Consider the following 12,574-nt stretch of genomic DNA (forward strand, 5'->3'; position numbering starts at 1 on the left):
CTCATATCCATTCTGTTTAGGGTTGATTTAGGGTCATACATGATTGTGGTGGATCAGCAACTAAAATCACTCTTCTAAAGAAGGGTGTACTTTAACATCATGACAGACATCTGAATATTTTATATAGCAGAGAAAATAGCTATAAATTAATGTGATGGGAAACAGATACTCCCTCATCCAAGGTGTTCTTCTGATGTTTAAGATGAAAATAATTTGTTAGTGAAATAATTATCAAACAATCTAAATAAAAATACCAAACAAATCCTTGCACTTAGAAAAAAAAGGAAAATAGTGAAGTGGTACTGGAAAAATATCTTATCCGGTTATGAATATTAAGTGTCCTATAAATATTTGCATTTGTTTTAGTTTCACTTGATAGAGGGGAGGATTGTGTTGACTTAAGTACAGAGTTATAGTTTCTCCTGATCCTGATTTCCTATGTGAATTTATCCTTAATAAAACTGACCAGCTGAGCTTTCTTGTTGGGTCTGATAAGGAACCAGTGAGATGAATACATTGAAAATAAAATTCAGGACCTTGGAAATGAAAGTGTATTTAAGATAAAAGAGGTAGAGAAAAATGATCCTGAGCCAGTGTCGTTTTCTGTTTATCTCTGGAGAAGAAATCTGGCTATGGCGTAACATATGATCATTGCACATCCCACTGAGGTCTGTACTATGTTTTCTCCTAATCTGTCTAAGCACACATAGTTGATTAAGTGCTTCACCATTTGTTAATTTCTATAAACACAAAAGCTTGATCTTTGCATTTGTATTTTGACTATGTAAGAACTACACATGATGTTAAGAAACAGCTGTTTAAAACAGAAGCATAAAATAGTCACAAGGAGTATGGATGTTTAATGTGCAATATAATTTATGGCAAATTTAAATTAGCATAACTGCACATGTCTTACGTATTTCATATGGCATATATACATATTAGATATATATTTAAATTATATATATATATATATTATATATACAAATTATATCTAAATTACACTTATATATGCTATTTCCATTTTTCCTTAATTTACTTGAAAAAACAACGTGTAGAATTAGATCTCACCCCACATCTGGAAAGCCTTATGAGCAAGCATATAAAATTTAAATAAAATTTGGAATATATGTTTTCAGTAACAGCTTTAGGGGCAGTATATAGTTTCTGAAAGAATAGTGAAGTAAAAGGATTTTGTATAAAATATAGAATGATAACAGAAAACCATTTAAAGCATTTAAATAAACTTAATTTTCTTTAACTTTTGCTCATTTTAATGTCATAAAATTTATCACACCAGAATAAAAATATTTAGTTTGATTACATAGTAACATTTCTTTATCTCTTGGCAATGTTTAAAATACCCTTATTCTTAGGTTTAATGAGCATTCTTCAGATGTTCCCAGGAAGGAAACAAGAAGACTAATTCAATATAGTCTTGTATCTCCAGTACTGTAAACCAAGAGTAAGCCTGCACGGTGGTTTTATATCACCTGGCCATATCCATTCCATCATGGAGAGGACGCACTCATGAGTTGAACTTAGCTTGTGCATTTCTTGCACCACATCACTGTGTATAAATCCACATGTATCTGTTGGAAAGACAGTGCTGAACTACTTGCTGTTTAATGTAGTTTCACTTGGTTTTCTGCATAGTCCATTTCTCTTACTAGAAGCAGGCTTTTGGCAGAAAATAGATTCAAATGAAAATATACATCTTTGGTGTTTTAGGTTTTGCTGCAATCCGCATTCCAAACTGAAAATTGCCTCCTGAGTGTAAATTACAGAGTTGCAAGTAGGATCAATAATTTAGTAATTAGATTTGGATCTCAGGTGGATTTAGGAGATTCTCTTGCTTTATGCAGTGATGAGTTCTCCCTTTGTATTTTAACTCTATTACAGGACAAATTCTGTACGAAATGGTTCAGGAATTAAACTTTCATACATATTGAATTTCTCCATTTAATTCTTTTCAAAATCAATTAAATGATACCTTTAAAAGTTCTATTGATTCTCAATGAAATAAATTCCAACTCCTGGGTTTCTTTCGGTTTTATGAGTTGCATGTTCTGGTATTTATAGAGTGGTTGGGATGCTTGGTCTACAAAGAGAGCAATACTTTATATAACTTGTCTCTTGCCATATTTTTCAAAGAAGCAAAGGGTAGAGGTTGCTTTCAGTGTCAGATGAATTGGGAAGAAAAGGGGGTATCTCTTCCTGTTAGGTATTTGTCAGTTCTGTCAGACTGTGGGGTTTGTGAAGTCCTGCCAGATGGAGGCGATTTGAACTCTGCTTCAGTGCTTTTCCCTTTGTAGGACCGACTGCTCTCTCAGCTGGTGAACTTCCTAAACATACTTCAAGAAACGGAGATTCTTCCCAAGTTATTGTCCTTTTTTAAGAAAATGTGCATTATGTGTTTACTTTTCATATAGTCCGACAGTGTGTGTGTTTGTGGAACCCTAAGAAGCCCACAGAAAGCATCTATAGCTACTGTTGACCGCACTACCAAAGACGCATGGATCAGGCCCTTGACTGCTCACTGAGTTCAGGGCAAGGGAGGGAGAGTAACTAGGGGACAGTGGACAGATGAACCTGAGAGACACGGGAATTAGAATTTCAAATTCATCGGTGATCATTTTATTCATCCTTTCTTTGCCATCACACAATTTGCCCCCTATTTTCCATTTGTGGTGCATTTCAGCAGTTTTGATGTTCAGAACCGTCCACTGATATTCATACTAAAGGGCCAGTGCTGTCTCATCCCGTCGTGGAATACAGAAACAGTGTGTTAGGTAATCCGATAGCTTTTGTTATCTGAATTTAGTTTCTTTTAATCCCTTATCTTAAACACAAGGTGAAGTTTCTTCCAATGTTGCTAATTTACATATTTTTTCCCCAAGAATCATTTCAGGCCTGGAGAAAGATGTGTATTTTTAAAAGTTATAGTTTAACAATATGGCAATAAGACATGTACCTGTCTCTTAATTTATCCTGCATGTTTTCCAGAATATATGTGTGTGTAGGCTTTTGTTTTTGCTTTGTGTGCATAGCTCCTTTGACATAGGGATTTTTCACTTTATTTTTTCACGACAAATGGTTCTCAGTTTTTTACTGAGATCTTTTCCCCAACGTACAATGTGCTTTCCTGATACCACTGATATATTTCTTTAATATGTTCATGGAAATATTGTCTAATCTTAATGGATTTTTGTAGAATATATTGTGAAAGGAATGTTATGAGGGCTTATTTTATTTTCTTTTCCATGAAAATCGAGCTCCCTAGAAGTTATCTTTTTTTAGCTTTTTTATTAATATACATTGGTCATAAAATATATTCAGTGTTTGATCTAGTATTTGGTTTTATTCTAATCAATAAAATGTTCCTCTTTTCTTTTTTGTAGAGCAATGAAGTTGTCTACTACAATGCTAAGGATGACCTTGATGTGAGTACTAAATATTCAACATTTACTTCTTAGTTATAATGGGCTGATTATTATTGCAGAACAAATCCATCTTGGCAGGTGTAGATTTTAAGAACGTATTAGATAGTATAAGCAAAACACCAGTTCAACACAGCAAGGAGGTGATAAATTTTAATGCTCATGCATTATATCAGCTCCTTACTTACGCCTTTCTAAGCAGAAATGCCATGTGTGGCTCTAGATTTGAATTTGCAGGGAGCACCATGTGCAAGCCCGAGCCTTTTAAATGCTCCGCATCCCAGCAGCAGTGGTGAGGATAAAACGAGGTCCCACCCTCCTCTCTATCCTGGCCCCTGGCTAAGTCACCACACTTCTCTTCTCCTTTGAACAGCACAAGCCCAGGAGACCACTCACCTCAACCCTAATGGGACAGAGCCCCCTGGAGCTTGGAGAGGAGAGGCTGGCCCCGCAGTCCCTCTTTGACATTCAGTAGCTGCACAGGGGGTTTCTGCCCCACTTTGGTCCTGGGAAGGGAACCAAGGCCTCGAGTCATTGCTGTACCCCTGAGCTATACACTCAGCCCACCAGTGTGATTTTCCCGATGAAAAACTACTGTACATTTTAAAATTAATTATGAACATGGATTATTTTATCACTAATGAGTTACTTCTAATAGTGCCACTCTGGATGGAGATAGAGCAGACAGTCTCAATTAGTTATAGAAACAACACTTCAAATATTTAAAGTACGATTTATACTTATGCTTTAAAACTTCTCTTATTTGATTATTGATAGTGAATATATATATATATATATATAATTATTAATGTAAGAATATTGTTGAGCTTCTCCTATATTTTAAGCATTCATCTAAAGGCCTGAAATATATCAGGGAAGAATCAAATTAATGTAGTAGAATTGTATTTGCTACCCAAACATTTCTCCTTCAAATAAAAAAATTCATAAACACACACACACACACATACACACACACACACACACACACACATACTTTGCAGAAATGTCACAACTCCCCAGATTACATCACTAGTAATAGTAATTATGAAATAATAATTGAGCACTAAATTTCTCCATATACCACTAACCACTTTTCATAAATTATCTTAATTCCTGTAGTAATACTATGAACAAAATTTTTTATTTCCTCTCTCCTTTTTGCTGATGAAGAATTAAATGAAGAATTAAACTTTCCTCCTTTGTATATAAGTAGTTTACTAATGAAATTGTCCTCTTACAAAGGGTGTGTATATCATTTTAATCTTTAATTAAATATATCAAATGATAGACACCTTTTTAATTAAGAAGGGTATATAAAACATTTTAACACAAAATGATTTAGTGTGTATTGGTTGGTGGCTGAATGACTACCACTGGGGGAGAGAAGTTTAGCTTCTGATTAGAATTAGTATTTGATGTTTAAGTATTATATAGTCATTTAAAATATATGCAGAATCATCTTCTGCCTGCCTGGTATTATGTTCATTTCAATCACAATGCTACAAAGTTAACATATATTCCCAGGAGAAGTGAAAAAGTGTTCACAGATTTCATATGTGCAATACTTGTGCTGTATTCAATATTTTCTTGCATAGTTTGTCTACAGAGATATTTATTTAGGTATTCAGATAAAATTTTCTGTGAGAGATAAAAATATTCATAAAAATGGACATATTGAAGTTTCTTGTGTTTTATATTTTTCCATAATAAAAATGTGGATAATACTTCTATGGATTATAATTATGTCTATAAAAAGTATTCATTGTCTTTGCTAGGCCTAACATTAGATTTCCTAAATTTAATCAAAACTTTAAAAATAGCAAATTATCACCTATTCAATTTGACTTCTAAAAATTAATAAAAGCTTTTGGAGAAACATTTTTTCATTTATTTATATGAAAATAATAATGGTGCCAGAACAACTTGCAGAATGTTGTGTAGTGGAAAAAGAAGTAGAACACGAATGAAAAACTAATCCATGCATGACCCAGATGGTTCCAAATTTTAGCTTCCCTTAATGTATTAAAATTAATTACAATTAAACAGCTTCTTTTTCATGTAAGAATGTCATGTACATCTCTAAACAGGATGGGATTTGAATAAGAAGATGTGTGTAGAAAGAACATACTTGCATGTGCGGACCTCAGAAGTTGTGTGGCAACTCAAATGTTAGAGAATTTGATGCCCACAGGAAGAAAAGCTATTCATAGCCCTCTTACTCTACTGTAAATGCGTCTTTTTGTTGCATTTTTAAAATTTTTTCATCAACGTATCTTTACATGCTTTCACGATTCTTTAAATAAGCAAATCAGTAAGTAGTTTAGTTATTTCCTATGCCAGGAAACAGTTATTAAATCACTGTTGTAAGCAGATATAACACAATCCCATTCTACCTCGTAATTTTAATAGTCCTTTCTGTATATGCACATATACAGTAATGGGGTAAATACCCATGTGTGTGAAAATTTTTCTTCATAATTTTGACTTATTTGTAGCATAGATTCCTCAAAAGGCGTAGCATTTTGTCAAAGGTTTTAGATTATATTAAGACATTTTGGCACATATTGCAAAATCACTTGAAAGGACCAGACCAAATCTCATCAATGTACAAAGTAATTATTTCTTCAAAGGCTGCTCAGTGCTGTATTAAAAGATAAATTAGCACTTTAAAATTGTTTTTCACTGCTTTGATTACTTGTGTCTGCTAAAATTCACATTTTTCCCTCCATATGGAAAACCATGCACTTGCAAAAGACTCTTGTTGTCAGCTGTGTGACCTTTTTTACATTTTCCAAGCTTAGTAAAGTTCAATTTATTTATCTGTAGAATCTGTACATTATCAGATGTTCCCTCATATTGGCTAAAATAAGGTTTTATACATATGAAGCTGAGAACCTATTGCCTGACACATGTAAGATGGAATAAATGCCCTGAGATTTTGCCACATTAATGAGTTAATTCCTAATAGATATGATTTTGATAAAAACAGCAGGTTGTTTTGTAAGACATTTTACACTTGATCTTAGCCAAAAGGCTGAGAAGAGATTGTAAGACATTTTAAAAGATATTTGTAGTATTAACTTTAAATTTGTTTCACATATTTCCACCTGAAATCTGAGTAAATTATTATCACATTCAGAAATATTCAAATTCAGATGATTCAGAAAGAGTCATCAAGTATGTGGAGAAATATGTAAGACATTCGGCTAGGTATCTGAGGAAATATTTTTTATTGGATCTGAACATTTAATTTTATTTTACACTTCCTGTTATGCATGTAAATTAAACAATCACCGCTGGTGATGTGGCTATCGTTGCTTAAGTAAAGCAAGAAGGTAATTTTTCCAGAGAAAATATTTTGAGGATTACCTAATAAACCATAATTCTACTTACCGATGGCTTTTGAAAAATAGCAGGGTCAATAAATTCTCATGTCGTATGCCAGCCTGAGCTAAACTCTGAGAGGCATCAAGGTAACAGTATGATTTTCTGGATTTAGAATAGTTGGTACAAAAATTCTGAAAGCTTGTAAAAATTTATAAAATGATTTGTGTTTCATGAAGACTTTTTTTTTTATTCGAGCAACTCAAAAGTGCTTTAGCTATGGTAGTACCAAAACCTTAGGTATTAAATAAAAATGGACCATGTTGCATTCATTGGAGTATTGGATGGGCTGTGATATGCGCACCTCAACTAAACATGGCTAAAATGAGACCGATTTGGATCTCCTGTCATGAACATTCTGGGTACACAGGCTAACGTGGCACCTACAATCACCCCTTTTCTCTCACTGTACACCTGTGGACTGAGATGGACACTCCAATGTCCTGGATATGTTTTCCTTTGTTTTCTCTTTCCTTTCCCGGAGGACATAACCTTTGTCCCTGAGGACTTCTTGGGGAAGCTGCACAGATGGCTTCTATCCTCAGGTAAACATTGCCTTTGATATTCTGCTTCAGAATTTACAGTGGTTGCACATTTTCCCCCCAAGATGATTACTTAGCTGAGGAAGTTGGCCTCAGCAGGAAGAGCACGGGGAGTGCAATTTGCCCCCTTTGGGTGGACCCCACCCTCACGTAAAATGGAGAGTTCGCGCCTTAGAGAAGGGAGATGCGTGCGTGGTGTCTCCTCATGTCTTCAGTTCGCTGTGCTCATCATAGTAATGTTGATGCTACTCCCCACCGACTCATCTGAATGGATGCTACTATTTCAGTGCCATCAAATCCTTTGACCTGGAGAAAGATCTTTTTACAGTGGATGAATATAAAATGGTATATTCCCTAGTCTCTCCTAACACTTCTGTTTCATCATCATGATGAAATTGTTTTCTGATATTAAAATCTGTCTTACAGTGAAAGCCAAGAACTGTAAGTTACTGCCTCACTTTGATGTTCTGCTTCAGAATTTTCAGTCATTACACATTTTTCTACCAAAGTTGATTATTATATGATGAAGTAGAAGATGTTTGTATGATGAAATATATTCACTTTCACCAAAAGTTTTGCAGTGCAGCTGAATTTAATTAGCCACTCTATTCCTAACTTCATGCATGTGTTATTTAATTTTTATCTATCAGATTTTCAGAAATCATAATATCATCAAATCCAATTCCCATCTCTTCAGACACACTAATGTCTTCATTCTTGCCACTGCCCCCCATGCGGCTGAGTTCCTCTTTCATGACTGTCTCTTGTTGTAATGTCGTGGATGCCTTGATAAACAGTATCGATTCAGAATGTTTCCTTTTGGTGATCATTTCGAGTTCAGAGAAGAAGGAGTGCTTTGCTGGTGGTGAATCTGTGGATAAGGTGGATGCCGATTCGCCGGAATGACTGTGAGTTGGACATTAGGTGTTCAGCAGCAGCAGGCACCACGCTTGAAGGTGACGACTTGTACAGACACTTGTGAGAAAGCACTTCCAGAACTGCCTCAGAAAGTCACTGACAAGAGGGGATACGTGTGTTTGAAGGGAGGGAGAGAATCTTGAGGAAGATTAATGTCAGTGCATCCTTTAGTGTAATCACTTTTTAACATTGAAACACATCACCATATGATAGGTCTCAGCTGCATCAGAAATTTCCTTTCCCTCTCCAGGAAATCATCTGGAGTTTAGACACTGGTCTCAAGTACACACATAAGCATTGGCAGAACAATCTCAGGATTTATGCTTCTCAATTTTATATCTATCTTTGATTGTATATTAATATATAAATATTCCTAAATTTTTTCCATTGCATGATCTCCAAATAACTTGTTATTGACTTGTTTGGTGATTGGGTCCCTGCAGAAACTCAGCTCGGCAGACCTAACTAGGTAGTAAGGTGGCGCCTTTGTTTTGGAGCCACAAATGCTCCTTCTGCACTAGTCCCCGGGTTCCTCCTTGGAGGATAAGATTGCACAGGGCAGCTCCTGGGCAGCTGATGTGGCTCTTAGAATCTCTAACACATGGTGTCACCCAGCAAAGTGTTCTTTCCTAATAAACCGGCGAATCTGAGTTGAAGTTTGAATATATACAACTGTGATGTGGCTTAAGAACACCGGATTTAAGGCCACCCCACACACCTCTGTTTGTTTGCACCACATCATCTCCTTTTTAAAGAACCTCTTTCACTCCATGTTCAGCCCAGGCCTGTGTGGGTATCTAGGGTTTTCAGAATCGCAGCTGAGAAGTGCACCTTGCGGAGAACACCTGTCCTCAGCGAAAGCCATCTGTGGACCAAACACATGGCCAAATATTCAGGTTCATCACAGATATGATAGCGCAGGGGCAGATGCTTGTGTGAGAGAGAATTGCTGAACAGTGATTGGAGTGAACTTGAGGAATATGCGCCCAAAGGCCAAGAACAGGAGGAAAAAGTGTGGGAACAAAGATGAGTATAGCTGGGCGTGGTGGCTTATGCTTGTAATCTTAGCACTTGGGAAGCTGAGGCAGGAGGATCACCATGAGTTTGAGGCCAACCTGGACTACACAGTAAATTCAAAAGCAGTCTGAATTATAGAGCGAGACCCTGTCTCAAACAAACAAACAAAAATAATGAATATGGAGGTGGAAATGAAGTGATGTAAACCATAAGTCATGTACTCACAAAGATCAAGCCAAACTGTGTGGGTTAGAGAGAAACTTCAGAGATGTAAAAGAAGGCAACAATTAGGTCTGCAAGGAAATCTGAGTATAATAGCTGTATTTGGAAGACCTACAGTGCTGTAGGCAGAGGATCTTAAATGTCAAGAACATTTATACCAAAAACTTGCTGAAGAATATCCAACAGCAGGTCTGTAGCAGACGGCTAAGTATTTAGTCTGGTTGCTGAGGAGAGGGCCCTCTGGTAGAGTTTTATGTTTAGCTTATGAGTGGAATTTGGAAATACATGGTTGAAATTTTCTCAGCAAGAGCGAGGCTGTACATAAACAGCAAGACTGCTTTGAGCACAGACACAATTTACTGTGCTTGGGCAGTGTTGAAGACGAAACGAATCTGAGTAGCTTTCACCATCACACTCCAGCCAGCCCGTCACGGTCCCACCACACCCTCCATCCCACTGTCAGCCTGTTTCCGACATCTGCTCACTCTCAGTAAATAAAATGTGTCGTAGTGACACAGGGTAGAACTCCCAGGACCCTGGCATTTAAGGGGAGGCATGGGTGCAGCTGGGGAATGTAGAATATAAGTGGGTTGAGCTGAAGGGGTAGCTTTCCTAAGAGAAGTGAGTCGCACAGAGAAAGCCATGGCGTGGTACCTGTTGGGATTAGGATGCTCGAGTCCTCTGATTCCACTGCTTTTCCCTTGCATTATGCCAATGTCTCACCACATTCACATTTGTATAAGGAGCGATGTGTTCAAGTATAATCTATTGATTTTGCTCATTGTAATGATGATGCATGGCCTCGCTGGAAGGTGAAACGAGTTTCTAAAGGTGATCAATGAGGACTGTGGAGCGTGGCCTTCCTCTTAACCACATCTCGGCGAGTCTGTTTGTGAGGAGTTAGCGTGATGGAACCTGTGCAAGGACTCTGGTTTCACATAATTCCTCAAGGACATTTATCCATGTTCCTCTGCTTAGATCAATGCTATTTAGATTCAGCTTGTGGCTATACAATAAATACTTACTGACAGCCATTTTTAGTGAAAGCAGGGGCTGAAATAAGGGACAGAATTAATGTCCCCTTGGGATTGGAGATGATGTTAAAATGTAGGTTTGTAGTCACGTAAACAAGCTCTCCTCTTGAAACTTAAAGAGAAAGTTAGCAGGGTGGAATAGTTTGAGGAGCCACAATTCTCTCAGAAGAACATACGACACACAGCCTTACTGGAAATATAGGACAGTCTTTACTGTGTCTAGTGAACCTGTGTCAGTAAAAGTTAGCATATTCACACTTCTCAGTAGCCGATCAAGGTGTCCTGTGATTTTTCTAATCAAATGCCAAGTATTTTGTAAAAGTTAGTTTAATAAAAATCTTCTCCCAAAGGCTCCCCTGGATTTCCTAGGTAGCAAACAGCATTGTTTCCCCTGCGGTTTGTAAGCAACTCATACCACAGTTCTGGCTGTGATGGTATAATGCCTTTCTGGACAGTATTATGTTCACAGGGTTTGATCTCTACTCAGTTTTCAGGGACTCCACGTAGGTAGGGATCCTATTGGTTTGTCATCGTATTACACAGTGTTTGTTGAGATAGTGAATGCTACCTTCATGGGTTTTAATGGGGCTGCTCTTAGCAACAGTGAACACACATTCCTCTAAAGAGCTGCTATGTTGGCAAAGAGGAAAGCCATGCAAACGTGGTGGGAAATGAAAATGTTTATTTTTCCTTCAAGATTGGTGGAATCCAAGCTAAGAGAAGACACCTCAAGCTTCCTTTTACCATGACCGTGTTTAAATTAATTTGTAAGGGAAATAGGTGGTTTCTTTGCCACATACAGGAGTTGGCTCCAGAGACAGAAGAGACTGTGAGCACCGTTTCTTCATCCCCTGGCAGCTGCCTTCCCCTTCTTACCCACAGCAGAGAAAGATGCCGAGGCAGTGTGGGTTCCCTTCGTCCACGTGGGCTCTAGGTGGAGAGAGGGCAGCAGTGATGGATTCGCCTGCAGCTACGAGTGCTGCAAGATCAGGGTTTCTGACTCCAAGTCTAGACCAAGAAGCTGTTCCATGATTCTTTGTGAATAAATGATGAAGTCAGGTTGAGTATGTCCCTCCCTGAAAACAACAGTGCCGTTCCGTTCCAGATTCCTCTACAATCAGGAGTAGGTGGGCCTTATTTCAAAAGAGCTGCATCATTAAAGTGGGCATGATGTTTTAATATGAAATTTGAGGGTTTTAAACAAAATTTGGTCAGGAAAGTATTTGTACAGCACAGAGGTGGCATTCTGTTTCTAAGTATTTCTGGGTGCAAGTCCAGTTTTTCTTTTCTAAACAAGAAGGCTGCCGGTGCAGTTACATGGATGAGCCAGCAGTGTGTATGAGTGAAGCCATCCCCGGGGCTGGTCCTGCCCACCTGTGAACCTCGGTCCTGCGATTTTGTGATATTGGCAGAGTCACATGATCTGGGGTTCATTCATTTGCTTTCTAAACTAGATGTGATCATAGTAAGAATTTCAGCGAGTCATTGGGATGATTAAGTTAGTAACACACACACACGTTTTGAGCATTTCCTGCCTTATGGTATGGAGCCCAGAAATATTAAGGACTGTTAGGATTAACAGCATTATTAAAATTATTTTCATAAACTTGATTATGAAGGGAGTTTATTACCAAATAGTACATGTTTGTGACCTAAATGTGTTTTTAATGATGAAAATGTATTAGATTGAGGTATTTTTCATTTTATTATTATGAATACAATCCATGCTTTGATGTGGATAACTTAACCAAAATTTTCTATACAATATTTTATAAAAGTAAAAATCATAGTTGAATCTTCTATGGAGCTGAACAAAATACAACAGTTCATCTTGATGCTTTCTAGCTTTACGTATTTAAGTTCTGGAAGAAAATTCAAGGTAAAAGTGAAAGTATTAATGAAATAATCATCTATGAAAATCCACGTTTAGGGCCTTCTGAATTCTGAAATTTGCTTACATTCCTAAGTTTTTAGAGACAGCTGTTCTAATAAAACCTTAAGTTTCCTGAAGCCAGTG

At 37.2% G+C, this 12,574-nt stretch overlaps 1 protein-coding gene across 1 annotated transcript in view; it reads left to right on the plus strand.

Moving 5' to 3' along the window:
* The window catches only part of Cacna2d1 (calcium voltage-gated channel auxiliary subunit alpha2delta 1), a 339,947-nt gene that overhangs the window by 173,970 nt on the left and 153,403 nt on the right, over positions 1 to 12,574 (plus strand). Inside the window, exon 5 of the mRNA XM_010636710.2 lies at positions 3,402 to 3,443. Coding sequence (XP_010635012.2) covers positions 3,402 to 3,443 — 42 coding nt within the window. The remainder of the gene's footprint in view (positions 1 to 3,401; positions 3,444 to 12,574) is intronic.

This window comes from Fukomys damarensis, unplaced genomic scaffold (genome assembly GCF_012274545.1).
Source record: "Fukomys damarensis isolate Sample0158 unplaced genomic scaffold, DMR_v1.0_HiC HiC_scaffold_4, whole genome shotgun sequence".
NCBI classification, from domain to species: Eukaryota; Metazoa; Chordata; class Mammalia; order Rodentia; family Bathyergidae; genus Fukomys; species Fukomys damarensis.